The sequence below is a fragment of the Delphinus delphis genome, chromosome 16 (genome assembly GCF_949987515.2).
Source record: "Delphinus delphis chromosome 16, mDelDel1.2, whole genome shotgun sequence".
NCBI classification, from domain to species: domain Eukaryota; kingdom Metazoa; phylum Chordata; class Mammalia; order Artiodactyla; family Delphinidae; genus Delphinus; species Delphinus delphis.
In genome coordinates, this window is record NC_082698.1 from 14,381,078 (window position 1) to 14,403,774 (window position 22,697).

Genomic DNA, 22,697 nt, shown 5'->3' on the forward strand with positions numbered 1-22,697 from the left:
CGCACGCTGTAAATACAAAGCCCTGCCATTATTATTTATGCAGCTTTTGTTTATCTTCCCAAAAGAAACAATTGAGCTGTAGCAGATGAGTGATGGTTGCAGGGCTATGGCGAAGGTAAAAGCCACTGCAGGTGGAGTGGCTTAATGGGGTATTAATTGGGAAGCAGGTGAAGGCAAATAGGTAGCACAGCAGGTATGTAAATAGGCTCGTGGGAAGAAAGGCATTGAATTTTATGCTCTTTAACTAAAAATAAAGGCCTGATATTTAGCTTATCTTTGCTGAAATCCTGCACTGTGAGGGCCCTGACAACCGTCAACATCATCAATGATTCATTATTATCTCAGCATCAGCCAGGCTACTTAATAGGATCTTCAACCTCTTCATTTTTCATTGTTTCAGCTGATTCTTTGGCTTTAGAATGCATACTTCTTCTCTGTATATATATATCATGGGTCAGAACAATTTTTGTAGACTGTATAGTGGAGGTGACACTTCAGCCTGTATCCTGCCTTCTGGTAGCATCCTTGTGCTCTGGCTCATTGGAGAAACACAGCACATGTACAGTATGAGTATGGATAATAAGACTACCAAGAGCACATACATCCAAATGCATATTGTCCTTCAAAGTAGTCACCTTGAGAAACTAAACGCTTATTCCAGAGAGATCATTGGCTCAAAACCTTTTTAGGAGAACCACTTCATTGGTTACTTTCAGGGCCAATTTGTAGGTGCCCCATATGAAAAAATCCTTATGTATATTCATCACTTATTTTCTACCCCTAAACACTGCCCAACATCATTGCCTTTTTCATGACCACACTTAGTGCTAAATGACATTTGACTTTGAAAATCCATCCCTGATACAGAGGTTTGCTGCTGTTCAGAGTATTCCAAAGAACATGCCTTGGGCTTCTAGGGAAGAGTTCCATGAAACGTCTAGAGTGTTGGCAGCCTCTTTGGGATAAGTGTCCAGCTTCTCAGAGCAATGACTTTGCATGGCACACACTTAGAAATTTCTAAATTTAGGTATGCTAGTTTAAAAGTTCAGGCACATTATTTTAAAGCTACCTTTTAATCTTTATGGTAACTTAGAAAACTGTTAAAAACAAACCACTCCATATTTCCCTTCCAGTTGGTGATATGTTGGTGGAAAAGTGACAGGGAACTTAGGTTCTTGGTTACTTGGTTGGCCCACCTTTATTGTTTTCTCTGGGAAGAAGGAGTATCCGTTTTGAAGATGTGTTTAGCACAGTACTGTTGAAATGACTAAATATCAGTGAAGCTTGCACAGGCTGAATATTAGTGGATTAGTTTGTACCCCATAAAATGAATGAGGTTTACATTATCATGCAGATCTTTTCCTGTAGTTGAAGTACTCATTTATTTTATTGCTAATGAGATGTTAGTAATTAAATACCTTTAATTAATGAAAATCAGACAAAAGCGAGGGCTGCTCTTTGTGTCTTCATAAAGATAGTTTGTAGATCTATCTCATTGTAACTTTTGTCTGTAGGAGGGCCACAAATCTGAGCTAGTTAGGATCAAGTGTTCTGGTCCAGAGAAAGTCATTAAAAGATTTCGCTTTTGGAAAATTAAAGGAGTAGGCATTTGGGGATGTTTTAAAGATGATCTGAGACTGGGAAAAAAATACTCATAAATGAGAGTCAGTCCTACATGTAATGGCACATTTCATGCTTGAAGATGCGACAGCATGGGGTACAATTAATAGTTCTGAAGCAGTGGTTGAGTTCTGGGGTAGGCCCCCGAACACATAATTAGATTATTAAAAATGGCCTGTCTTAGGCTGAATATTACTAAATTGAAATCTAATTATGGCTTTATGATTTTGCTGGAAAATATTTAGCTGTTTTGCTTGAGTCTTCGTAGAAGATCATTTCCTCTTTGCATCAGCATTTGCACTTGTCACAATATATTTTCCAAACAAATCTGACCTCAATTATCTTGAATCAATCTTACATGAGATAAAATATATTTTAATGAGTGTTTTTGTGTCTAATATTGTAATTGTGCCTCTCCATACTTGAGGAATTAAAAGATGGCGATAGAAGACTTTGCAAAATATCTTTTTAATGAGAGGCATGCCTATTTTAGAAATAACTAAATTGTGCTGTCTTAATACACGGAAAGGCATTATGCTCAATTATGAGCCCGAGTGTGCTGCAAGACAGACTTGGTTCAGTTCTCAGTAACTGGCATTGGAACTGCAATAAAGCAGTTGTTTGCAAAGAGATGAGCTTGGAAATTTCATTCACTCCTGCAGTGTGGATTTAAATGCTAAGTTAAATATTTATGAACCCGGCATTTTTATAATTGATCATTGTATGATTTATACACAGTAATTATAATTAGGTTGAAAGAGATTTTAAAAAGCCAGGCTCTTGGTAGCCAAGGCCATTAAACAACGCTAAGCTCCCAAGACAAAAATTAGGTGGGAACCCAGCCATCGAGTTCTGAGCGCCTGTCCCTTTATCCTGTGTACAGTGAGGTACCGCACCTCACCAGGCATCTCACCTGGGCACCAGCTCCTGCATCACCTGCTATCATTTTTCATGCCTTTGTTTCAAACCTAGATGAACATAAACAAGTAGGAAACTTCAGAGATCCAATGTATAACAAAAGGAAAAGGTAGAGGAGGTTGGAAAGGTTAATTAAAAATGTAATGATCCCATTTGCTGAGACAGCACTATTAATCATTTTGCAGCAGCAAGCATGTGACTTACCACTTATAGGAGGCATCTCATTTTTTAAGGTATGGATGGTGGGGGGGTGGGGGGGCACAGTGTGTACTTTATGGAAACGGAAGCTCTCATGGGTGAACTTGGGGTGAGTGAGCATGGGGTGAGCCCATGACTTGTGGTGAACACTGGATGCTGTCTTCACCAGACAGAAGAATTTTTTCCAGATTCACAGGTATTCAAAATAATTCAGTCACTGTGAACCCCAGAGAAAACTTGGGTACGGCTTGAGGCTTAATGTAGTTGTGGAAGGTATAAAAAAAAACGGTGAGGAGGAAATTCATCATCGTGTAATACAATGTGTCTGAAATGGTGTATGAATGACAAAATGGGCTCCAAAGAGCCAACATGTGCCTTTTAAATGTAATTTTTAGCACCCCGGCTGGAAAAGGCCAAGCTCTTGAAGGATCGATTACAAGGGTCACAACCTGTATGATCAGATTTGCCATCTGATCCACATGGATAGCAGAAGACCAGACTGTAAATGTGACCTTCCAGAAAAGCTTGCCCTACCTACCCCCTGTGAAGATCTTGGAGCTTTTTATCCATTTTTTTATTTGCTGGGATAACACGTTAGAGGGAGCCTATTAGGAGAAGAACAGTAGTTATGTTAACATGGCAATTAATCAAGTCAGAAAGAAAGGGAAAATGGGTTGTGAACTCAATTCTGCAGCCCTAAAAAGAAAGACAGAAAGATACCCGGAAATTGGCAAGCATTTGTAAACAATGGTCTCTCACTGTCTCTTGTGAACTTTCTGCTTAATGAAGCACATCTTCATGTGGGCCATGCAAATTTTAATATAGTTACTGTTCTATTCTACCTCCTAATCTGTAGAAATGGATTTCTAGACCCTTGCATCTGTGTTTCATCCTAAATCATTTTGACTGGTTAGCTGGCCCCGGCATTTGCCAATAACAGTGGCGTTTACTAAGTGTAAATAATGAGGGGCTGCCAGCCACAGCGATAGCCTCTTTGATTTGGGACAGTGTGAGGATTGTACTTGGGATAAAGGCAGTTCCTTGCTGCAGAGGAATTTAGAATGTGAAAGCTTCTCCCAGTGCATAACTCATCCTTGACACCTCCACGTCTCCCTGTCGTTGGAGGGATGTTTTACATTTGCTCTGCCTGTAGGTCAGGGTTGAGATCGTTGGTCCGTGTATACTCTTTGGAGCAGCAAACAGCTGAGAGGTCAGCGCCATCGAGCCCTGGGTTGTTCTTGCTTTTTGTTTTTTACATTCTGTCCCTGATCAAGTTTTATCCTAAATACTTGATTTTATAATCAGAAAAGGCAGTTTACATTGTAATCATCAAATCAAAAACCTTGAGGTGGGCTTCCCTGGTGGCGCCGTGGTCGAGAGTCCGCCTGCCGATGCAGAGGACATGGGTTCGTGCCCCGGTCCGGGAAGATCCCACATGCCGCGGAGCGGCTAGGCCCGTGAGCCATGGCCGCTGGGCCTGCCCGTCTGGAGCCTGTGCTCGGCAACGGGAAAGGCCACAACAGTGAGAGGCCCGCGTACCGCAAAAAAAAACAAAAACATAACAACAGATGGAGGGAGAGATTACAGGTGGAGGAGGTGGGGGGGGGGGGCAGCATTTTAATGCTGAGCTCTAAAATGAGCTGTGGAGAGGATGGCACTCAGAGTTACGGTAAAGCTGTTCAGAAGCCTTCCCACGCAGCCCAGAAGGCTTGCGTGCCCAGACCATAAACCAGGGGCATGAGAGCTCTCCTCCAGGCCGTGTGTGAGTTGATGGGGAGTTGGGTGTGACTCAGTGGCCTAAACTGAATCCTTCTGCCCATTCCTCCCTCTGCCCTCAAGTCACTGACGTAGCAGTTTTGTGCACTGGCGGACGCATTTAATACATACGGGGGATCAATCTTCTTACCAAGTAAAAACTCAACTCTAATTTATCTGTCCTGTGATTTCAGGAGTGTTTATTTTGAACTTCATTAAGCAGGATACCTGAGAGAGAGTTGGAGGTGAATTTGTGAGGACACTAAGAAGGGAGGTGAAATTGGTGCTAAGAGTGGTTTTATATATTCTGTGCATGTGAGACTTTTTTTTTTTTTTTTTTTTTTTTTTTTGCGTTACGCGGGCCTCTCACTGCTGTGGCCTCTCCCGTTGCGGAGCACAGGCTCCGGACGCGCAGGCTCAGCGGCCATGGCTCACGGGCCCAGCCGCTCCGCGGCACGTGGGATCCTCCCGGACCGGGGCACGAACCCGCGTCCCCTGCATCGACAGGCGGACTCTCAACCACTGCGCCACCAGGGAATCCCCTGATTTTTAAATATTAAACCAACCTTGCATTTTGGGATAAACCTTAATTGGTCGTCGTACATTATCCTTTTAACATATTGCTAAATTCTATTTACTAAACTTTTTGAATCTATATTTGTAAGGAATATTAGTCTGTAATTTTCTTCTTTTTTCTTCATCATATTCTGCTATTTGGGTAATGCTGGCCTCGTATATCAAGTTGGGAATGGTTATGACAATGTTGTGTGTGAATGAGAATCGTAAGCAAAAAGGAAGTCACACATTTCCCTGTAATCTGGGAATCAGTTCGTCGTTTCTCGCCTCTCTGAATGTGCCAGGTCGTGCATTCTGGAATTTGTCACAGGCTCGGAAATCATGATAAAGAGATGGTGCTCTGGCAGCGTCATTTATTGATGAAAACAGAATCAACTCAAAGTGAGGCTGAGGTACACCAGGTGCTAAATGGAGCGAACTCAGAGCAATTGGTTTGGACATTAAATCGTTCAGCCTATTCCCACTTCATGCAAAACTTTTCCTTTGATATGTTGCTTTTCTTTTTTGATAATACCAAGAGGAAAACAATTATTTAGTATTTTATGGAGTTTTAACAACTTTGAAAAGGAAGTAAACATTATTTAACAAAGCAGGCATACACTAGGTCAATTTTTTTTCTTTCAGTTTTCTTGAGATATAATTGGCATACAGCACTGTATAAGTTTAAGGTATACAGCATAATGACTTGACTTATATATATTTTGAAATGATTACCACGATAAGTTTACATCCATCACCTTATACAGATACAGAAAAAGAAGAAAAAAATGTCTTTTTCCTTGTGATGAGAACTTTTAGGGTTTACTCTCTCAGCAATTTTCAAATATATCATACAGCAGTGTTAACTATAGTTATATGTTGTACATTACATCCCCAGTACTTAATTATCTTATAACTGGAAGTTTGTACATTTTAACTACCTTCATCCAATTCCCCCACCCTCTCCCCTTGCCTCTGATAACCACAAATATGAGGCTTTTTTTCCTATGAGTTTGTTTTTTATTTTTGTTTTTGGGGGTTTCACATATAAGTAAGATCATACAGTATTTGTGTTCCTCTGTCTGACTTACTTTACTTAGCATAATGCCCTCCGAGTCCATCCATGTTGTTGCAAACGCCAGTATTTCCTTCCTTTTATGGCTGAATAGTGTTCCATTGAAAAATATATACCACATTTTCCTTGTTTATTCCTTGGTGAATACTTGGCTATTGTAAATAATGCTTTAATGAACATGGGAGTGCAGATATTTCTTTGATAAAGTGATTTTGTTTCCTTTGAAAACAAAAACCCAGGAGCGGAATTGCTGGATCATATGGTAGCTCTGTTTTTAATTTTTTGAGGAACCTCCATACTGTTTTCTATAGTGACTGTACCAATTTACAATCCCAGCAGCTGTGCACAAGGATTCCCTTTTCTCCACCATCTCACCAGCATTTATTGTCTCCTTTGATGACAATTGTTCTAACAGGCCTGAAGTGATACCTCATTGTGGTTTGATTTGCATTTCCCTACCAATCAGCATCTTTTCATGTACCTGTTGGCCTTTCATATACCTTCTTTGGTAAAATGTCTCTTCAGGTCCTTTGCCCATTTTTTTACTTAGGTTATTATCATTACTGTTACTTTTACTATTGAGTTGTATGAGTTCTTTATATATTTTGGAAATTAACCCCTTATCAGAACATGATTTGCAATATTTTCTCCTATTCCATTCGTCACCTTTTCCTTCTGTTGATGGTTTGCTTTGCTGTGCAGAAGCTCTCTAGTTTGACGTAATTCTGCTTGTTTATTTTTTGTTGTTATTGCTTGTGTCATATCCAAAAAGTCATTGCCAAGACCCATGTCAAGGAGCTTTGTTCCAGGCCAATTTTTTAAAACTTATGTATTATACGGAGAACTTTCAGAGAGAAATAAATGTTCTGGACCTCATGTGTTAAGTTTATTCTTATTATAATTTTATTTGAAGTTTATAAACATAAAACTATCAGCTCTTCTTTACTTTTATACAATTATAAAGGCAACACACACCAATTAGATATGAGCAAAACTTTTAAAACAATGAAATACAAATCAATAACAGATTTAATATGAGGAATGGTATTGTTTCGCTGAAACTAAATTGGTGCTTACAGTCAGGATGTAGTTCTCTGTTTCAGCATGAGTTCTTTTGAGTTTGACAGGCCTACATTACTGTGTGCCATGGGATGACTTAATTTTTCTGACATTTTTCTCCATTTGAACTTACATGAGCTGTTTGTTCATATATCCCTGGCTACATCATTTAAGTATTAAGTCAACCCGTGTGCCTCTATTTTCTTTTTAGCCAGAGATCATAAAATACCATTGAACACCAATGCAAGTTATTGGAAATTGTGTTCGGATGTCCAACCTTAAGGGCCTAATCCAGATGATCCAGAATCTGGTCATATTAATTTATTTTAGATTATCATCCCCAAATGCATAATTTAGAAATCTCCTAGCTAGCTGTAGACCTTCAGGAATATCAATCACTGTTGCCAGTGGGCCCAACAGCACATCATTAGAAAGTCTCAAAAGAGAAAAAGGCTAGAAGTGTCACCAAAGCCTGGTGGAGGCCCTGGTGATCTGTCAGGACACATGGTGAATATTTCACTCCTTGAGTCCTGAAGTGCCTGAGTGGGAAAACAGAGGAGAGAAGCCACTTTGGGAAAGTCATGTTGGAGAAAATGCACCAGGGGTGCTTGTTAAACCAGCAGGATGTACGTGCAGCTTCTGGCTTCCTGCACTGCTCACCTAAGAAGGGCTGAATGTCTTGTTTATTGCCTTCCCCATGAAATTGTTGAATTCAGATGTCATAGGCAGAAGCACAGACCTGGGGCATCATAAAATACTGCTTATGGTACCAGGGTATATCTTTGTGATTCCAGCATGTTGGGTTTTCTTAAAGCAAGACACACCATCACTAGACCAGGGAGAGTTTTTCATTTCCTGAAATGTTGAACTTGTGTCTGTTCTTCTTTTCTTGTACAAAATTTTATTTTATTTTAGTAGAACGTTTAACGTGAGATCTACATTCTTAACAGGTTTCTTTTTTAATTTTATTGAAGTATAGTTGATTTACAATGTTGTGTCTATTTCCTCTGTATGGAAAAGTGACTCAGCCTTACACGTATGTACATTCTTTTCCATATTCTTCTCCACCATGGTTTGTCACAGGATACTGAATATAGTTCCCTGTGCTGTACAGTAGGACCTTGTTGTTTATCCATCCTATATGATAATAGTTTTCATCTGCTGATCCCGAACTCCCATATCTTCTCTCCCCTACCCCCGCTCCCCCTTGGCAACCACAAATCTGTTCTCTATATCTGTGAGTCTGATTTTGTTTTGTAGATATGTTGATTTGTATTATATTTTAGATTCCACATATAAGTGATATCATGTGGTATTTGTCTTTCTCTTTCTGACTTAGTTCACTTAGTATGATAATCTCTAGGTCCCAGTGGGCAGAAGACCTAAATAGGCATTTCTCCAAAGAAGACATACAGATGGCCAAGAGGCACATAAAAAGATGCTCAACATGGCTAAGTATTAGAGAAATGCAAATCAGAATTTGCAACTATATATGCAAATCAGAGAAATGCAAATCAGAATTTGCAACTATATAATGAGGTACCACCTCATACCAGACAGAATGGCCATCATTAAAAAGTCTATGAATAACAAATGCTGGAGAGGGTGTGGAGAAAAGGGAAGCCTCTTACACCATTGGTGGGAATGTCAATTGGTGCAGCCACTGTGGAAAACAGTATGGAGGTTCTTCAAAAAACTAAAAATAGACCTGCCATATGGTCCAGTGATCCCACTCCTGGGCATATACCCAGACAGAACTATAATTTGAAAAGATGCATGCGCCCCTATGTTCATAGCAACACTGTTTACAATAGCCAAGACTGGAAACAACCTAAATGTCCATTGACAGATTAATGGATAAAGAAGATGTGGTTTATATATACAATGGAATATTACTCAGCCATCCAAAAGAGTGAAATGATGCCACTTAACAGATTTTTAAGTGCACAATACAGTATTGTTAAGTGTAGGTGTGATGTTGTAAGGCCTATCTCTAGAACTTATTCATCTTGCATCACTGAAACGTTATACCTCTTGAATAACAACTCCCCATTTCTCCCTCACCTCAGCCTCTGGCAACTACCATTCAACTCTCTGCTTCTGTGAGTTTGGGAGTTTTAGATGCCTCACATACGTGGAACCACTCAGTATTTGTCCTCCTGGGACTGGCTTATCTCACTTAGCATAATGTCCTCAAGGCTCATCCATGTTGTTCCCCATGGCAGGTTTCCTTCTTTTATTTAAGGCTGAATATCCCATGTGCCTTTTAGATACCAAATGCACTGCCCTGTCTTTTGGTCCCACCCAACCCAGCTAGACTCTGTCTCCTCTTTTGCTAATTCGCAAAGGCTTTCATGGTCCCCACCAACTGGGTGCATAAAGAGAATGAAAGGGGGTTTCAGAACCCATGAAGGGGCTGAGGCCTGAGCAGGAACTTGCTGGGGATTGAATCCCACGATTGTGTGGTGCTTGTCTGCTGCCTTCTTGCTGTCTCTGGAGGGTCCCTGCTACACCTAATCATCAATTTTCCATGGACCATCTCATAACCTGGCTCTAGGAGGTTTTTCCATCACTTCGCCTTGCTTGGCGAAGACCTATATTATGGGAAATGAGCTTAATTTCCCTTGTCCATTCATCTTTTAACTTTTCCCATTAGCCTTGGCGCTGCCAGCCCACCCCAGTGAGCCCTGCCTCTTCCGTGCTTTCTCTCCAGGCCTCTCAGTGGGCAGCCTGGCAGTGGACAGCACTGGTTTCTCTGACAGCATGAGCACAGAGGGCTTGGACAGAAGGCAACATATGTTTTGTGAGATGCCTAAGGCGTATGGTTTGTAAGCCCATTGAAATTCTATCCAAAATACTAACTGAATTTTTCTAATCTGCAACCTCAGTACTCATAGATCCCAAATTTTCTATGCGGTAAGTTAAATGGTAATTGAGGTTTGCAAATTTTTATGTAATTTATTCTGGTTCTCTTCCAGTGGCCTGTGAGCTAGAACTACAGCTTCGATGTAGTTGCTTCTTCCTGTTTAGAGAGCTAGCATAATATTCTGTCTTCTGGGCTCAAATAACCATGCAATTACTCTGTAATCATATAGTAATTAACATGTACTATGGGCATTTATTACATAATTATATTCCTGGAGGATTGCATGGCAATTATACTTACATTCAGTATATCATTTTATATATTATGTAATAAACAAGTATATAATTTGTTGCTTTTTTCTTTTATCCTAATTTCAATTTACCAACCAGGAGCTGGAAACTTGTTCTTCTGTTGCCTTGTTTGTATGTAGTCAGGCAGGTGCCTGAGCTCCTTTGGCCTTACTCAACACCTCCTAATCATATATCTGAGACAACGCTAGGAGCTTGTGTGCTGCCGTGGGCTCCCAGCCTCTGTGCCCCTGATACTTCCTCATTGTCATGAACTCATTAAGTTATTAGCTTCAAGACACAGAGTTGATCAGAGCTGCCAGCACTGCCAGGTGAATGGCCAGATCTCAAGGAAAGCAGAGCAGCCCCAGCACACAGCCCTGTGATCATGCCCGCCTTTCTCTCCTTTTGCAGTGGAGCACATCCCGAAAGGGAACAACTGCCTGGACGCCGCCAAGGCCTGCAACCTAGACGACACCTGTAAGAAGTACAGGTCCGCGTACATCACGCCGTGCACCACCAGCATGTCCAACGATGTCTGCAACCGGCGCAAATGCCACAAGGCCCTCCGGCAGTTCTTCGACAAAGTCCCGGCCAAGCATAGCTACGGGATGCTCTTCTGCTCCTGCCGGGACATCGCCTGCACCGAGAGGAGACGGCAGACCATCGTGCCGGTGTGCTCCTACGAGGAGAGGGAGAAGCCCAACTGCCTGAATTTGCAGGACTCCTGCAAGACGAATTACATCTGCAGGTAAGCGCATGCCAGCAGCCTGGTGATTAAGGAGGTGGTGGAGAGAACCTTTATGCTGCTTCAGTGGCCAGGCTTCTATTTTCTGAATTTCTGCAGGGGGGTGGGGGAGGGGAGTCATTGGGATGGATGGGCCAAAACCTGACCTCTGCCTCCAGCACGAGGTTCTTCAGCAGCTGATCAGCCTTTTGTGCTGAGGAAGGTTCCCGTCTTTAACCTGAGGGAAGCTTTGAGAGGTGCTGGAATGAGGTCAATAGGACTTCGTAAGCGCAGAGGGTCACCTGAGCCCAGGTGAGCTTGAAGGCATGTGCCCCCTCTGTTAGACCTGAGAGCTGCCAGGGGTCAAAAGCGTTAAGTAAGTGGGGTAGCAGGTGCTGGAAATACGGGGGCTCTTGTCATCAAGGTCAGAAAACTGGAAGAGAGCAGCGAGAGGGAGGGATGGAGCCGTGTCCAGCCCCTAAGAGGAGAACTTCCAGAATGCCTGGGTCTGCTCTGGGCCATTCAGTCAACGATGTGGCTGAGAATAGATGCCTTCCGTGCTTCCGGATCTCAGCCCCCATCGAAACCTGGCAGTGTTGTTGAAGAGTCACTTCCTTTTCCTTTTTGGCCATTTATTAATTTATTTTAATGTTTGAAGGACTCCATGAATATATTCTATGTGTGTGTGTGTGTGTGTGTTTTTAAAGCAAAAAAGCAATATAGAATTAGTAGAGGGAAAGGGAAGTTTCCTCTTGCTCCCAGCCATCACTGTCAACAATTTGATGTGAGTCCTTCCAGAACTTTGGGTTGAATTCATTGCTGATCAGAAAGCAAGTAGATTTTGATAAGCAGAGACTTGACTCTTTGCCGCCTGAGGCAATGCTGGTGCTAGATTCAGAGCACAGGATAGAGATGCAGACGGGGCATCATCGGACAACACCTGTACTTTGCCCCCAGGATAGAGCCAGGAATCTTCAAATGCCACCGCTGACAAAATCCTGTGCACTTGATAAATGTTCACAGGTGGACAAGTAGATGAGGGTGTGACTTTGTGTTTGTTTTCTTGTAAGTTTCCCGTTTCTAGAGCAGAGGGCAGGGAAAAAACTGATAGTTTGAGGATTCTGGTAAGCTGAGTTTTGTCAGTTTAAGTTTTATTCTGATAGAATGGAGTCCCATTCTTTCCTTAGACTAGCTCTAATAGTGACCAAGGAAAAATAAAAGTCCTTGTTATCTGTAGAACTCCCTCATGCTGAAGACTTTCGGGGAGTAATATCCCTCCATTTTTTTCCAAGTTGGAAGCTATCTGAGGAAGAACTCAGATGGCCGAGCTTGTCTTGGGAGGAGTCAGGTGCTCAGGCAATGCAACTTCTCCAAAGACTCTTCCTCACCTTCACGCCCCTCTTCCATTGAGACCCTCTTAACTGAGGGCTAGGATCAGGGATCACTGTGCTCTAAGGATCCTGAGGAAGAGGCAGGACCTCCTCGCAGCTATAACCTGGGGAAGGCAATCAGCCAGGGACTCTAAGAACGCCCTGCTCGAGATGAATGTGGTGAGGACAGGACCAAGGGAGAAGCTGTGGGAGCTCAGCCTGGCATTAGGATGCCAGGGGACAGAGAATCTGAAGACCTGTCCTCTGAAGATCCCAAGTTCCTGTGTCCCTTTAGTCTTTGAGCAGAGGAATCCCTCTGCTAAAAGCAGGACTTTCCAGGGTCTTCCTTGGCTTGAAGCCAGACAGCCCCTCCCTGTCTCTACAGGAGACATTATCCTGTTCACTGATGGGTCCAAGCCAGGAAGCCTGGAGATGGGAGGCTGCTGTCAGGGGAGGGAATGGAGCAGTGCATGAGCCTTCCGTCCACTGGACCATGGCTGGCAGGCGGAGAGAGCATGGTGATGGAGCCTTTCCTTCTCTTCTCACGCGGTCTGTCTTGCACGTGAGGTCCAGAGGAGGCTCCTGACACCTCCTGTGCAGGCTCAAAGCCCACCGTGAGGGGTCCATTTGCATTACCTGGCCTGCTCTCTAAAAAGAGAGAATCCTCGGAGAGTTGGTGTGAATTAGTCAGTTAGTTGGTGTGAATCAGATTGCTTCCCTGCTAAGCTGTGGTGAGAAACAGCTGGAAGTTTGGGAACTTGTTGTGTTCCAAGGAGGTGGCAGGAGGAATCTGCAGATAATGGGATGGTTTGGGTCCTGTCTGGGGACCAGCCTGGTTCCAGGAACTGGTTGTGTTGAGGCAGCCCAAGTAGCATAGCGTGGCCTCAGCTGATGGGGCAGAAAGGAACAGGGGACAATGGGACAGCCCTCACCTAATGACTGACTGTGCCTGGTCACACCGAGGTCGGGCTGTGCTGACAACAGCCACCAGGCAGTGGGGTGAAGTCGGGCTGGACTGGAAACTGCAACCAGAAGCAGTCTCGGTGCTGCTGCCAGGTTCCTGGCTCTGGGATGTTTGGGAATCCAAATCCTAGACTCTCTAGGGCCCTCCCAAGTGAAATTTGCCTGCATGTGATTGGTGGGTTTTAAACCGTCTCGAGTCTTCTCTGGGAAGGTGAATCAGTGACTTCCCCTGGTGTTACCTGTCCTTAAGTTATTTATCCCGTAATTTCTTTCCAGAGCCTGAGCTTATTACTCATGATTACCCCCTCCCTGTCAGATGTGGTAAATGTAATTTAAGCTGCTAGGTAGGCTAGCGGTGTTTTCTTTCATCAGGTTTTATTAGTCTTGTCTTTAATTTTATGCCTTTTATTGCATCTCATCTCAATCCATCTCGGCAAAGCCCTTGGAGTTACTACTACGTGGAACAGCAGCTGGGGCTTCGGCAGGGTTTCATGTTAAAGCTGCTCTGACCCAGACCCGTTTGGAGGAATGGAGGTACCCCCAATGGGATGACTAAAGGCCTAATTTGAATATCCCCAAAGCGAAGGGATAGCAAGAGGGAAAATCGCTTCCTAAAAAGCATATTCTTTGAAAGCTCACATTGCAAATGCTCCATTGCCATCTCAACATCAGGGACTATCAAAGAGCTGCTGAAGCTCATTGAAACCTCCCTGCGCTTAATGATTTCCAACTCGAAGCACACAGGTTTCCTTCCCCAGGGTCCAGCGGTGCCTCTGTGCAAAACCTCTCTCCTGCGTTTTGCCTTCAAACAGAGGAGATGCAACTTTAGCTTTTCCTTTTGACTTTGTTTTCTTTTCTCCTTTTCCCTTTTAGGGAAGCTGACAGGTTTCTTTCCTCTTAGGGTGGTTGGGGACAGGCGAGAGCTTGACTGTTTAGGCCTCCAAGCTTGCCTGCAGAAAAGCAAACGCGGAGGTGTTATTAGAAGGATGTGATGAGATTAAGAGCCTCCAGTTCTTCCCCTGAAGCACAGTGTCTCCCATACTCATTGTCCTCCGGTTGCTTTCCTTAGTGCCTGGAAGGATGTCAGGTTGGGGTTTGGTCCTAAAGGAAGCATATTCCTTTATTCCCGATGAAAGCGGTTATATATACAAAGTTTAAAGTTGTGCCTCTCCTCCTTTCCCTCAAATTCTGACCTCCAAGCTAAGCTCAGCCCTTGGTCTCTGACTCAGGGTGCTACAAATATGTTCATAGCTCTTTAATTTTTCTCATTAATCACTCAGGCGCCTCTGCTGCTCTTCATTACCCAAAGGGCTAGCATCTTTCTCTTGAGCATGCCCCCTCCTGTTTTCATCTAAGAATTATACAGTTATTTTCCAAAACCTGTTCTGCTTCCAATGCCAGGAAAAGAGGGAGTCTGAGGCTACTGGCCAGCCGGCCTGACCTGTGGGTTTAGCTGCTGCCACACGGTGTCGCTGTTGTGGACAGCCCAGAGGTTGCTTTGTGGTTTGGTGACTGTGCCCTTCTTGGTCATTCTGCACCTGCAGCAGAGGTGCTGCATCTTGGGTGCAGAGTAACAACTCTTAGTTCATACTCAGCATGCAGCCACTATTTCCCAAAGCGTGACATATTGCCCTGGGGGCTGGGTCCTAAGGGGTTCCCACCAGAGCCAGCCCTCCAACTTGAGCACACAGTATCTCAAACTCTCCCTTTCCTGGCAATGTAGCCTAGATGGATTTGAGTGTTGTATTTGCATTTTCTCTCTTTTCTTGTTTTATTGTGGTAAGAACACAACGTGAAGTCTACTCTTTTAACAGGTTTCTAAGTGCACGATATGGTATTATCTATAGGCACAATATTGTACAGTAGATCTCTAGGACTTATTCATCTTGTATAACTAAAGTTTTATTCCCACTCATCAGAAACTACCTTACCAGGGGATAAGGAGGGGGGGGAGGAATAAGTTGGGAGATTGGGACTGACATATGCATACTACTATATATAAAATAGATAATTAATAAGAACCTGCCGTATAGCACAGGGAACTCTACTCAGTATTCTGTAATGGCCTATATGAGAAAAGAATCTAAAAAAGAGTGGATATATGTACCTGTATAACTGATTCATTTGCTGTACACCTGAAACTAACACAATATTATAAATCAACTCTACTCCAATAAAAATGAAAAAAAAAAAAAAAGAAACTACCTGCTTACCCCTCCCCCTAGTTCCTGGCAGCTACAATTCTGTTCTTTGCTTCCACGAGTTTGATGATTTTAGATACCTCATGTAAAGTGGAATCATGCAGTATTTGTCCTTCTGTGACTGTTTTATTTCACTTAACATAATGTCCTTCAGGTCAATCCATGTTGTTCCACATTGCCTTTTTAAGGCTTCAACAGTGCTTGGTCAAGGGTACCTCATAGCTTTTGGAAAGATTCTGATAATGCTGAACTTCAGAAGGGAAGGGATCAGGACCTCTGCCCTCTGTCTCCAAGGCTTTTTGCCTAGCCCCTCCCCCACCAAGATATACTTGCTCTTCCCGGTGCCCAGGCTCTGTATCCTCATTGTTCCCAAGAGCGGTAGCTTTTACCAAGTGACCAAGTACATATGGTTCTACCTTTCCCCAGGGACTAAGGATCCTATAATTGTATCCTGGAGACCTGTTTTTTTCGTTGTTGGTGGTGGGTTTTTTGGTTTTCTTTTTTGTTTGTTTGGTTTTTGGGGGGTTTTTTTGTTTGTTTTTAGCACAGCCAAGAAGATCTCCCTTGGTATAGCTCCAGAAGAACAGCATATGTAATTTTCAAAATTCTGCCCTAGCCAGCACCGCATTTTCCACACTGAGGCTGACCCTGTTATACTTAGAGGAAATATGTTGTTAATTTGTTAACTGGGACAACTGGGGAAACATGTCACAAGACCATGCAGCAGATTTCTTCTCCAGTAACTTACTTGGTCTGACAGTGTTAGTGCACCTTTGAAAGGTGAGGAATGTATTTCCTTTGCTTGGAATCAGTCCTGTTTTGCACAGTAAACTGTGGCTCTTAGAAATCAGGGACATCCTCTGCTGTTTGGGCCACATTCCTGAGCTGAAAACTGGATTCTACACCACTGTATCCGGGCCTGTCTTGACATGTGGCAAAGTGCAGGAGAAAATGGCTCAGAGGATAATTAATGCCTAAAACTAGAAGGGTAGATTAATTTGGCACTCAATTTTATTTTACGCTGATTCATTCACAAATGGAAATCAGCAGTTAGACAATGCAAACTTCTGAACCATGGAAAGAAAGGTTCGGGAATATGAGAAAATACAAGTAGAACATTTTCTAGTTCATTTGAGCAGTTTTCATTTCAAATGATTACATGGGTGTCTTTAGCGATGCAGAGTGCCGAATCACTCGTTTTTTTTTTGTTTTTTTTTTTTTGGTGGTACGCGGGCCTCTCACTGTTGTGGCCTCTCCCGTTGTGGAGCACAGGCTCCGGACGCGCAGGCTCAGTGGCCATGGCTCACGGGCCCAGCCGCTCCACGGCATGTGGGATCTTCCCGGACCGGGGCACGAACCCGTGTCCCCTGCATCGGCAGGCGGATTCTCAACCACTGTGCCACCAGGGAAGCCTAGAATAGCTTGTTTTTTAATGCGCCCCACCTGCGCGAGCTGCCTGCCCCGCTCCGGCCCCCCCATCTCTTGGCTGGAGGCCCCCTGGACTCCTGGTGAGGTAGGGGGCTCCTGTGTGTGTACGGTGATTTATTAAGCAAAAAGCACGGACGTCCTCCAGCACCTGCTGGATGCGGGGAGGAACACACCTCCTGGTGGATCTTCCAAACCTCCACCCCCAGCCTGTGCATCCACGCAGCGCTGGCTAAGCAGGGTCTGAGCTCACTGCATCCCTGGCTAACAGGGGTAACCTGAGCTGTGAATCAGGCGGGAAACCGCTGCAATTTGCTCTATCTTGTTGCCTTCTATCTCTTTCCTTATCTCTCCTTTGGCAGGGACGGGTGTGAAGCCATTTGTCTGTTCCTGCTGGAGCCTGTTGCTAAAAAACGCCCGTCCAGATTTACTCAGCGTTCTCACTCTCCCCAGCCAGCCCCTCCCGGTGCCTGCCCAAGCTCAGGGGCTCCACTTGCTTCCCCTCACCCCTTCCCTCACCTGCCCACGTCCTCACCAGAGTCACATTGGCCACTCTTAGCCCTGAGACAGAGAGATTCAGACACTCCTTTACATTTGTACATTCTGCCAGTTATTAGAACCACATGGACAGATGGAATTTTGACCGCAGGACTGTCTTTTGCTGCCTTTGAGTATGAAAGTGGAGGGAAAAGGAATGGAACTGTATCCACCCAGAAAGCCCAAAGAGAGCCCCATATTTCTTTGGGGGAGGAGGTGTCATAGTGGAGGGTCTCAGGACCCATATTCAGACTGGGCCTCAGCAGGTGAGAAGTAGGGAACATCAAGCAGAAAGAAGGCACTCGGGTTTGGGAGGACATAGTGAAGGGAGTGGGAGGCGGTCTAGGGTCTGTCCTGGAGGCGGAGGGAGAAAAATTAGTGTGATACAAAGGCAAGAGGTTGAGGGCCTCCGGTGCCATGTTGAAGTGTTGGATTTTATCCTACAAGGGGCAGGGGAAGTAAGATATGATCAGCTGGACTTCAGAGAGTGCCCAGGTGGCAGTGTGGGGCAAGGATTGGGGTGGGGAGAGGCCAGGAGGCCAGATAGGATGTGCTTGCAGTGGACCAGATGAGGGGTGACCAGGAGGATAGAGTCAGCACATAGGAAATCTGTCCATTCATCCATCCACCCCCCCACCCACCCATCCATCCATCCAACCAGCTGGTCTGCAGTTACTGTGCCAGGAGTAAAGACCTGGCTCCTCACTGGCCGTGCGGAAAAGAAGGCAGGTGCACATACGATCATTACAGCCTGGCGTGGAGTCTGTGGTCAGGAAGGTGCAAAGTGCTGCGGGAGGACAGAGGTAGGAACAGCCAACTTGGCCTTGGCCTGGAGGGTCAGCAAGGCTTCCTGGAGAAGCTGTCATCTGAGCTGGGCTGGAAGGACGAGAGGCACGGGAGAGACCACCAGGGGTAGAAACGGGACAGAGGCCCAGGGCTGTGGATTTGAGGAAGATGTGGGAACAACAACCCGTTTACTGGGTTTTAACGATGAGAGGCACTGGGCCCCATGATCTCAGCCCACGTGGAGGAGCTAGGAACCAGCCTGATCTTGCCAACTCCAAAATCTGGCTTCTGTCATTCTTTCCAAATGATTGTCTTTCATGACAAGAATACAATGTTCTTATACCATTCAGCCTTACCACCTTTAGTTCCAGACGGGCAGAATGATAATCCCATCCAGCCTCGGGTCTGGATGCTCTTTATGGCTCAGTAACTAAGACAGCATCAGTTTTAAAGATAGTTTTCACAGAGCGTTAGGACATAATGTCCATCACAGCCTCCTAGCATCACTTAAAACATTACAAAAGAAAAGAAGCTACTCAGGTAATATGTGGTCATTAAGTTCTCACTTTAATTTCCTTTTGAGCATTCATTGCTTATTATAGAGTGCTTTCTCTGTGACGGCTTACTGATTGCAAATCATTTCTACAAACAGGAAAAAAATCTTTCCAGACCACACTGGTTTTCTTCTTCACTGAGCACAGTCTGTCTGACCCGAGGGTCCTAGGTGTGTAAGTCATGTGACCGTCACCCAGGAGCTCCCAGGGACCTGGTTGCTTGGACTCTTAACTCCCTGCTGAAGTGTCACTGGAGTTTAGAGTCCTTGACCCTCACTTCCCCCCAGGCAGCAGATGTCAGGGACCTGGCTGTGTATCTCATGGGTGATGAATTCTCTGCTGTCACAGAGCTACAACCAGCTCTAAACAACCCATGGTTATGTCACCAGGGTGGGGCGGGGGGGGGGGGGGGGGGTCATCCAGGTGTTTGCCTTCCTGCCTTCTCCTTGCCCTCTGGCCATTTCATTATCATAGGAGAACTTCCATTCTGTGATTGCATCTTGAATGCAGTGCTGATAAAACGTGCGGGTGGTGGGGGTGGGGGGGTGGGGCGGAGAAGCCTGGAATTGTTCCCAGATATGCTGAAGTGGGAGTGGGTGGGGACTTGAAGGGAGTTTCTGGAACCCAGATTTCAGGCCACTTTGTCTAAGAACCCAATTGATCCCCTCTGCTGCTTTGTGCAGCCTGTTCCTCTTCAAAGGGGACCCTTCTGCTCTGCCCAGTGAGCATTTCACGCACTAGGACCTGTGAAGTTCCTAGGCAGCGTAAACTAGCTCCCCGCTCAAGTCTGGACCGAAACCCAACCATACAGATTTACAGTCTCTTTTTTTTCTTTCAAGGGAAGGGGATGCCTCCGTTTTATATCGTTCTCTTTTTCAAATGTGCTTTATCCACGGAGCAAAGAGTGGGGGAAAGGGAGACCCCAGTATTCCTAGAGGGCTGCCCCCTTATCCAGATCAACATCCTTTGGGGTCCAAGGGCATCCCATGCTGGCTGGCATGATGACCCCTTAAGCTGAGGCTGTTACCTCACTGTCCCGGCCTCCACAGGACACAAGACTTCTTTTGATCATGCATGGTTTGCAGTTGACATAAGTTCCCATAGCCTGTGACCCAGAGCTGTCTCATTTTTGTGCGGGGAAATCTGCCCCCCGTCACCGGGTGGCTGTCGTGTATGACTAGAGCCCGGGTCTCACAGCCAGCCTTGGGGTCCTGCTCCACCCAAGGAAACCCCAGATCCCCACTCAGGCACTACCCCAAGTTAGATATCCTGCAGTCACGTTGACACTTATATTTCTACGAGGCATTTCCACCTCAGTGAATGGGAAATTGCTCTGTGATTTCCGAAAGCAATTAATTACGCAGAAAATTTTACATCCAAGGAAAACAAGAATTTAAAAGAACCATCAATGTGAAAAGTACCACACCAAGCTGGAGTTGGGACTTTTTTTTTCCTTCCCCAGTAACTGTCGATGTGTTTGTGAGTGAGGCGACCCTGGGCTCGCATCCTGGTTATGATAGTTGTAGAACATGGGCAGCTCGTGGCCTCAGTTTTGCATCTACAAAGGGAGGTAACGACTCCATCTTCACAGGGCAGCCATGAGGATTAAATGCAATGTCTCTGCAACAGCATCATCACAGTGCTAGCCACCTAACAAAGCAAAGACTCAATAAATGCTTTTCTTTCTCCCTCACACCTTCCACAAGTTTTGATCACAGAGGACAAAGAAAGCTTATGATTCCAAATACAGCATCCCCCCGCCATCCCTGCTCCAGTAGCAGACAGAGACCTTTAAGGCAGGATTTGTGGGTGGAAGCGGTAGATTTTTACTGCTTTACACTTTTATGCACCCACAGCATTAAGCGGCGCATGGAAATTCCAACTCCATTATGTGAAGCTGTGTTGCTAAGCTTTGTACATCACCATCTTTTCAGTCGGCACCATTAGGGAAAAGTGGGGGGCAGAGGCGGTGGTAGACAAAGTCCAGAGGTGTTTGGACCGTGTGTCATCTCAAGAGCATTTCTGTCTAGAATAAACAGTTATCAGCATACAAAGATACCCACTGAGACGTGGATGGAGCTGGCCACGAGTTTGTTGGGCCTGGAGTCCTAGATTCACTATTGTTTAAACTGAATACGCAGTGGGGGCACCCCTGGCAGCCTCATGGGGACACGTGCTGCTTCAGTGACCCAGAGTAACTGTGAATAAAGGGTCCTTAGAGGTGCTTGTGTCTGAGTCAGTGATGTGAGCCATCCAGCAAAGGGCAGTCACTGACTCAGTGCCGCTGAGTCTGAACCTTCCTCTCGTCTGGGTGGTTCTGTGCCATGAATCATCCGATCATCCTGTTAGGAAGCAAGCCACAAGGGGGGGGCAGGGTGGCTCGTTGTACAGGACTCAGGGGCCCAGAATCTGCAGAGCCAGGGACATTATTGCAGGAAGCTGTGGGTGACAATGATGGTGATGAACATGATGACGAAGAGGGTAACATTTATGTGACATTCGCAGTGCGCCAGGCACTGTGCTGAGCACTTCACAGCGACCCCGGAAGTGAGGGCTGTCCTCGTCCCCCGTTCGCAGATGAGGAGGTGCAATCTTGAGCAACTTCTGCAGTCACCCACGTGGTGCCGCTGGAACGAGCACCCGGAGAGTCTGCAGGGCTGCAGAGCCCGGCTTCTGTCCGCTGTGCCCCTGCTTCAGATGCAATGTGTGCGTCTCTTGAAAACCACCCACATCACCTTCCTCAGAGTGTGTGGAATTGGAGACTGGAGGTGATTTTGTTTTTAACTCTCTATTTATTCATTTTAAAACAAAAATTGTAAGTAAGAGAACTTTGGATCTTGTCAAAGTAAGACTTAAGTGCCCCTCATCAAAAGTATTTCACTTCTCAGGGCTTCCCTGGTGGCGCAGTGGCTGAGAGTCCGCCTCTGATGCAGGGGACACGGGTTCGTGCCCCGGTCTGGGAAGATCCCACATGCCACAGAGTGGCTGGGCCCGTGAGCCATGGCCGCTGAGCCTGCGCGTCCGGAGCCTGTGCTCCACAACGGGAGAGGCCACAACAGTGAGAGGCCCGCGTACCGCAAATTAAAAAAAAAAAAAGTATTTCACTTCTGTTTAGAACAGTAGTTTTCAAACCTTTCAGTTTCAGAACTCCTTTGTATTGTTAAAATTACTGAGGATCCCAAAGGACTTTTGCATCTGTGGGCTAAGTCTATCTATACTTATCATACTGGGAATCAAAGCTGAAGAAGTGTTTACGTATTTATCACTTCATTTAAAAGTAACACCAAGATGCCCGTTACATGTTACCATAAATAACAACATCGTTTTATTTTTAAAAATCATTACCTTTTCCAGAACAAAAAAATTTAGGGAGAGGCATGGCATCATTTTACACTTTTATAAATCTAATGTCGGACCGGAAGACGCCTTGATTCTTCTACCTGCCTCAGACTTTTGCAGTATCCCACGTCACGTGGCCTCTGGAAAAACTCCATGGTACTCTCTTGAGAGCCTGAGAGTTAGAAAGATAAATCAGAACTCAGTATGGCTGGGAAGGCAGTTTTGACCTCAAGACCCTAAAAGGCTCTCTGAGATTGCCAGGGTCCCCAGACCTCTCTTTGAGAACTGCTACCCTAGGACCAGAATCATCTTGGGCTGGAAGACGTGTGTGCACAAGCGTCTCCGTGGCCTCCTGGAACTAAGACAGTCTGGGTGGGTGTGTGGCTGCCTCGTGCCCAACCTGTTCACTGCAGTATGTCAGGATGGTGAGGCTGGGGGAGGTGGGGATGGGAGCCGGGGCCA

General features: G+C 45.1%; 1 protein-coding gene across 2 annotated transcripts in view; it reads left to right on the plus strand.

The window, feature by feature from the left end:
* The window catches only part of GFRA1 (GDNF family receptor alpha 1), a 204,677-nt gene that overhangs the window by 127,245 nt on the left and 54,735 nt on the right, over window positions 1–22,697 (plus strand). For both annotated transcript variants that reach the window (XM_060033556.1, XM_060033555.1), the window contains one exon: window positions 10,748–11,084. In XM_060033556.1, the coding sequence (XP_059889539.1) occupies window positions 10,748–11,084 (337 nt within the window). The remainder of the gene's footprint in view (window positions 1–10,747; window positions 11,085–22,697) is intronic.